The 7762-nt window shown below is 32.8% G+C and overlaps 1 protein-coding gene across 4 annotated transcripts in view; it reads left to right on the top strand.

The window, feature by feature from the left end:
* The first annotated feature begins 415 nt into the window (after positions 1-415).
* The window catches only part of LOC106463925 (Down syndrome cell adhesion molecule homolog), a 108382-nt gene continuing 101035 nt past the window's right edge, over positions 416-7762 (top strand). For all 4 annotated transcript variants that reach the window (XR_002611606.1, XR_002611607.1, XM_022391566.1 and 1 more), the window contains exon 1: positions 416-647. Coding sequence is in view for 2 of the 4 variants with exons in the window: in XM_022391566.1 (XP_022247274.1) it covers positions 605-647 (43 nt within the window). In the remaining 2 variants the exon portion in view is untranslated. The remainder of the gene's footprint in view (positions 648-7762) is intronic.

Here is a 7762-nt window from a genome sequence, read left to right as displayed (position 1 = left end):
ACGTTCTTGATTACTTCATGAAACTGAGGTAGGGCTATCATAAAGGCCATAAATGTGGCAGTAATGAAAAAGATAATCTGCTGACACGGAACGGATGATAGAACTTCGAGATCTTAGTTAAAACAGATTTGGAAACGAGAGTACCAGTTTCTTCCTAATCCTTTGTTTGTCTTCACATTGTACATAACTTATATAGACATGGTTTACAGTCTCTAATAATCTAGTTACTGTAGCCTGTTTATGAGTTAATACCGCTACTCTATAATCTTATCAATAGCCAATTTCCAATGAGTTGATGAATTTTGCATTGCAATTTTCAGACTAGACGTGACAGCTGGAGAATATAAACACTGGTAAGTATACACATATACACATAAATATATTCCCTATCTCCCACCGTATTGAACCTTTTCACTAGACGTGCGGTGGCGGCAAGCCACCAGTCGGACGTGAGCTGGTAGGAAAAACAGTCACTTTGGAGCTTATATGTGTTAGCTCTCCAATCGCTGGGCATTTGTGACCCGCATACTTAACGGATGGTTGAAGTCAGCTCTTAAACATCGTGACACTGCCGCTTGATTACAGTCTCTTCTGTGCCGCAGGAATGGCAAGAGTTCTCTGGATTCTGACGACGCTATCGGTCGCAGGTAAGTTGGTGAATTTAACCAATAGCTTAGGTAAAAATCTAATCTGAAGGTGTCAGCAATTTAAGTTTGGGTATAACACTACACTGTGTTGTAAATGTATAATAATATTATATTCCTCTGCATTTCAAATAGATTAAATAATGTATACATATAAATGTTACAAATAAACGACTGGTCAGGTGGAGGATCAAATAAATTGATGGAAAGGCAAATCGTATAAGATAGCAAGTATATGGAATAAATGTATGAAAACGGAATGAATAAATAAAGATTATTTATTATCTTTTACCAATTTTATTTCATTATAAGTAATTCATAAATAAGCCCAAAAAGTTACATTTGTATACATTATTTTTTTCTAGATTATTTCATGAGATGTAAACGAATATTACATTTGTTTATTTATTTATTGATAAACACAAAATTGCAAATTGGGTCTATCTCAGGTATTGATCTCCGATAGGGCAACCATAACATTATACTTACAATAGTCTTGTTGTAAAAATACAATAATTCAGACTTGGCTGAAAGTTTAATAATGCATCTTCCTGGACTTAAAGACAATTTCCCAGAAGCAATATTTGTTAATCTGACACAGCTGAATTTTCATTAATTTTTTTAACATTCGAAGTCCTAAACAAGAAGCATTGTGATGTTACTAAAAGTGATGAACATAAAAATGGCGTAAAGCTTAAAGAAAAGATTTTAAATTTTTTGTCATGTGATATATATCTATGGACTTGTATTTGTTTATTCTAAACAGTTAGATTTACTCTGTCCGGTGATCAAGCTTTAAAAATACGGCACCAGGGTCTATAACGTATTGTGTTTATACACTTGGGTCAATTATCAGTTAAGAAAAAAACATTGCAGGACATCGTAAACATTTGTCCTTATAGTTAAACAAACAACCGCATTAGTTATGAGGCTGCAGGCTCATTTGGGTGCACCAACTCGCTTTAGAAATTGGCGCAAGGCTACTTACTCTAAAGGCTACCTGTGCTTAGTTGTCTCTTAACTTTGAGTTGATATGAGAGGAGTTGCAGCTAGTCAGCAGCACCCACCGCCAACTCTCGCCTCATTCTTGCTAACCGAAAAACGCGATTTCTCCGTTTCTCTTTTTTTGCACATCCAAACTAATTACCAGACCACGCCCGGCCCACTTAATAGTAAAACTGATAGATAACTGTCATTACGGTTATTTTGTCGTTGTATCTAGATAGCAAAAATAAACAATTAATTAACATGTAAAGAAATTAAGGGAAATTATAGTAGCTACTGTTTTCATCGTTTCCTTTATAATGGGTGATATTAGTAATTTATTTTAGACGTTCACGTACACAGTTACGATTTAAGAATTTGTTTTAGCATTAATAAGTAGAAACGGTTGTTCATTTTATCAGAGATATCAAAATCTGTTTGGTAAAGACGAAATTAATAATTTTTACCATTTTAAAACATGTCTTTATTATTAGCTTTCAGAGTCTATATCTTAACCTTTGCCAAGCAGTATGTAAGTTTATTTTGGTGTACGTTTGCAGAAGTATTAATAGTATTTAATATCAGTGTGACGAAAAGTCATAATACTTTCATAAGTCTCTCATTAATCCAAATTCTGAGACTTGATAGACAAAATATGTTCTTCTATAAAAGCCAAGCCTACTGTATAACATCGTTGTTTACAAATATAACACAAAATAGTATAATGGTTATATAAAAACACCCTTAAAGGCTTAAATTATATAATAAATAACATAATAAACTTGTTCAGCCATTTAACTGACCAGCCTGTGATTCAGATGCGAAAACTAAAAATGGAGTTTAAGTGAAGAAAAAACAAAACACAAAACAAAAACTGTGCAAAGTAAAAGGAGGTGTGATTTCAATGAACTACGAGTAAATACTTGACATGTGATTTTACAGAACTTGGTTTGTTTTGGGTGTTTTTAAAGAGCAAAGCTACACAATGTACTTTCTGTGCTGTGTCCATCATGGGTATCAAACTTGAAGTTTAGCGTCGTAAGTCTACAGATTTACCGCTGAGCCACTGGAGCATTTTACAGAGCTAAGGGTAAATGAAACATGTTTTTTTTTCTCTTTTAAACAGCTGCTTTGGTGTGATAAACTGTTTATTAAATATTCAATAAGCTAAGGACGCAGCGTATTACCTACTTAAACATACTCTAATATTAAAACAAAGCTATTTTCTAAGAAACTTTGATGGGTTCATTTAAGATATCTGAAAAGTGATATTAGAGTGAGGTTTAATCGGCTGAATGAATCATCTATTATGTCCCGGCGGTGAAAGCCGGCTGTATTTATGTAAACTTTTAAGGTTCGAATCCAACTATGTCGAATTAATTATCCCCCTTCCCTCTCCCGGTAGCTTATCGCTTATCACGTTAAACATCGGGTTTCGATACTTACAGTGTGCAGAGCACAGATAACCCATCGTGAGCTTTGTGCTTAACAACAAACAGACAAGACTGAACGTATTTATTACATAGCTTTTCATAGTTATAAAGATGTGTTGTTGTAGGCAGTTATATAACAAGAAAGAAGGAATATATCAGAACAGAGCCATCTAGCTCCTTGTTACTTCGTAAGCATTATAGTATTAGATTTAGTGTTGAGCATCAGCAACATCATAAACTTAGTTCATAATTATGAAGGTAGTTTTGCCTGTGAAGTTTACCGTAAATATATTTAATATGTATTTTAATTTTACAATCTATATACGAAATTATTTAAGAAACTATTTATTATAAAGTAGCTCTTGATTTACGTTTTTGAATTTCTATTGTTTAATTCATACTATCAATGTGCATTGCAATATCGTGCTATGATGAATACACTTGATTGGAGAACATTCCTCTCCTCATCAGATTAATACTAGCTGGACTTGTTTCATCATTGGCTAAGATTGCTCGCTTCTAAAACACAGACTTTGTAACACTATACATAGATGTTAGTGAATTTGATCATTGATTCGTGACTTCAGTGTGTTCTAGGAACGCTTCTTGCAGACTTGAATTTGATATTTTCATTACTAATAAATTTTATCAGATATCAAAATATATTTCAGTCTTAATATATAAGCACTGTATTATAGCTAATCTTCCCTCAACACAAATGGGATTTCCTTTATAAAGTGAATACTTGAAATAAAATAGATTTAATAAATAACCAGGATTACCACGAAAGCCAAATGTATCTTACTGTATTGCAAAAATTATGTGAAATTACCAAATATTTTAATTACACGTGGAAATAAATGTGTGTCAAAAGCAGTTTGTTTGTTCTTAAATACAAAACAACAGAATTGACTGTCCGTGCTCTGCCTATTACAGGTATCTAAATCCAAATTTTTAGCGTTATAAACCCTCATAGAGGGTTTATATGTTAGAATACATAGTTTCTATTATTTGATTAGATTAACTTAAATTAAAGAAGCTTAGCTTATTATTTAATAAAATATAATTCCTATAATTTGTATGTTTTCCAACTGATATTTTCACAGAAAATTTAGCGCAATATTGATACTTAAAGTGTTATACGTAAAATAAAAAAATAATTTACGCTGTATGAGAAAAGTTTGTATAAAATAGTTTTCGATTTTAAATTGTTGTTTTCACTGTCGAACATATTATAATAATTAATGTGTAGTGCGTTTATAATCTTAATTACAAAAGCACCATTTGCCCCAAATCAATTACTAAGTTTTTATTATATGTTTTGTTTTCTCGTAACAATGACTATTTGTTATGAAGTAGCTCTTGATTTACTTTTCTGATTTTCTGTTGATTTCACTAACACTATCAAGTTTACCTCTGGTATCGGTTGTGATACTACAATAAATCATTTGACCAACTCAAGCACTTTGTGGTCTGTTATTTAGACTGTACTAAATAGTCTTTTATTGGGTGAATGGAGTTTTAAATGGTTTGAAATATTTTGCACTGTTTTTAATTGCTCAAAGAAGTCAGTTTAGAATTTTGGTTGTCATTGAAGAAGGACAGGTAAATTGACGTAGTTTGAGAGAAGGTAAAGTAAAAAAAAAATACAGAGTAAATTGGTACAGGAACTTCTGGCCTATGTTAAATAAAATAATTATTAAATATAATTAACAAAGCATGAAAGATTGGCATGTAATTAAAATTAATGATTAATGACTTCGTAAAGCATTGGTGTCAGTGTACATTCAGAAATGAATTTTTCAATCACAATATATGATTTAACTTCTAGTATAATATTACATGATAAAAATATACAAAATGGCCTATTTCAGATATTCAATGTTATTAGTCTTTCTTAATTTGTATTTTTTGTCCTTTCTGCTCACTCAAAGAATCTGGAAATTAGAAGGATTCTAATTGTATATTGCAATCACGTAACTAATAATACTATTCCGGTTGGAAGTTATCTAAGGTGATTTTTTTTTTCAAATCATATTTGCTTGAAGGAATCAAACATCGAAAGCTCAGTACTATTAGGTCATATAAAGATATTGCACAAGTAAATGCATTTTAATATATCTTACCCAGCGGCTTTTAAAGTGTTCTTTGTTTGTTTGTTTTGAATTTCGAGGGCTATCTGCGTTAGCCGTCCCTAATTTAGCAGTGTAAGACTAGAGGGAAGGCAGCTAGTCATCACCACCCACTGCCAACTCTTGGGCTACTCTTTTACCAACGAATAGTGGGATTGACCGTCACATTATAACGCCCCCACGGCTGAAAGGGCGAGCATCTTTGGTGGGACGGGGATGCGAACCCGCGACCCGCAGATTGCGAGTCGAATGCCTTAACAATTTGACCATGCCGGGCCTTAAAGTATTCTTCAGACAAAAACAAAATATTATTTGAATACAGGAAGTGGTGCTTGAAAATGTTTTACAATTCCTAATTTTCACTATTGTCTCACCCTAAGGCTAGACAGGTAATTTGTGGTATTTCATTTTATGTTTTGTTTTAACACATAATAGTGCATATTTGAAGCGAAACCAACATTTCCAAACAATAGCTATACTGAAGATTTGTATGAAAAGTGTCAAAAATTTATTAAAGAAAATTCATTATTGTGGGTTTAGCTTTTACTACATACCATGATTACTTGACATAGGTAGCATATGACGTGTGTTGCTTAATACTCATGGTTAAACGATTAACTATTTTAACAGCACCCCAATCAGAGAGTATGGTGGGCGGTGTACAGATCATAGTAAATTTAAATGAGAAATATGGTGATAGAATCATTGAAAACTAAATAATAGTTCCAAATAGTTCAATAGTTTTTAAAATTTATAAACACATAGTTTTTATGGGCCGGGAAAAAAATGGCCGACACATATTATGTATTGCTCATCATACTTCCAAATCTCTTTTATAGCAATGTAAGAGACTTTTATTAACACCTAACTTGGGTTTCCAAAAACTATTAAGACCTTCAGCGTAGCCATTGGAACAACATCGCTAAAGTAGAGAACCGGCGAGTAGCGTAACAGTCAAATGTTCTGCTGATTATTTAAATTTTGGCGTCAGAGTTACTAGCTCACCAATGCTTGAAGCTGTTGCAATGATTTACACACCAAAATGTTTCATTTAAGCTTAGGGAATGTAGAAGCAGTTTAGCATTTCACTAACTTCAACATGTGATGTCCATGAAGACAACTCATCATGCCAAGCTAAAACTGCTTCCTTCATAGGGACTGCCATTCATTAATATTGATTGTTTAAAAAAAAAGAGTTGAAATAAGTATTGAAAACATTTGAGAAAATAAGTATGATGTAGAGATGGCAAAGGCAAAAAATACAGAAACGAGGTAAGGATGAATAAACGAAACCATGCAAAAATTCCTACATAAGTAACCATTGAATCAATGTTACAAGCTTGTGAGAATTAGCCATTGTAAGACTATATAGCATTATTTAGTTTAAATGCTTTTATTCAAATCTGAATTCATGGAAATGAAAGGAATTTAACATCTAGTTGTAAATGATAGTTTTTTGGATAGATTTGAATACTTACATAGGGACTTGACTTTGTGTATTCCTCCCTACCATGTCTCTGTACTTTTGGGGATTTACATCCCTTCATCATCTTTTTTTCTCTAGTTTTTATTACCTGTAGCTCATAGAACCGAAGGTACGTATGAGTCAGAAGAGTGAACACAAAGTGTCGCGCATCAGATAATGGTTTCCAGGGTGTTTGAATTTGTAAGACTAGTAGTCGTGATGATATAAATGTTTGGTATGTTCTTCATACAACTATTTAATATACTATTACTCTTAGAGGTGTGTTTGTAATAGCTCGTTTTATTTTATTATATGGGTCGGGTGTGGACTAGTGGCTAGTGTGCTTGGACTGTAAAACGTGAAGGTTCACAGTTCGCGGTCTGTTCCAGCAAAAACGTGTTCCGCACGTTGGTGTCTTAAGTGCGAAAAAAAAAAAGAATAGAGACAAATCCCACTAATCGTCACCCAAAGGTAGCCCAAAAGTTGCTGGAAGGTGCTGTTTGACATGTACCTTTTTTTTCAAGCATATCCGTTAGCTCTTTGTGTAGCCTTAGGTGGAAAGTTTAAAACAAACAGCTATATTTTGTTCTCTTTCTGCTTCATTAGGAGCAACTGTTTTCCCACAAATGGCTAAACACATACATTTGCTCCAAATTTTATGTTAAATGTTAATTTTGCATGCAAGGTTTGTCAATAGAAATCAAATCTACTAGATGCTAAGCACACTGCTTTGTGAATCGTACCTCTGCAGATACTTCTACTAAGATACACTCTATATTTTAGCTCCAGAGTTTGTAGTATGCTTATTTATTTTGTGTGTGACGATGTTAATCTTTGAATTACATGTTTAATATTTATTTATATAAATACATCATATATAGGAAGGCTTTCGCAGAGATACATCTAATATATTGTTTTAATACTTCTAACTTTAAATATATATATATTGATAAGTTTCACAAAATGGGATCAAAACAGTTTTCGTCTATACAACAGGCCTAAGGGCTTTTCTATGTTCTCCAGTTTAGACGTTTTATATTTTGACAGTAATTGGTTTAGAGTTACCCTACAGCCACAACTTGCTTGGCTCAAGTCCATTACTAA

This window comes from Limulus polyphemus, unplaced genomic scaffold (assembly GCF_000517525.1).
Source record: "Limulus polyphemus unplaced genomic scaffold, Limulus_polyphemus-2.1.2 Scaffold1518, whole genome shotgun sequence".
In the NCBI taxonomy this organism is placed as follows: Eukaryota; Metazoa; Arthropoda; class Merostomata; order Xiphosura; family Limulidae; genus Limulus; species Limulus polyphemus.
Note: the sequence above shows the minus strand (reverse complement) of the source record. Positions and strands in the feature narration are given on the sequence as shown.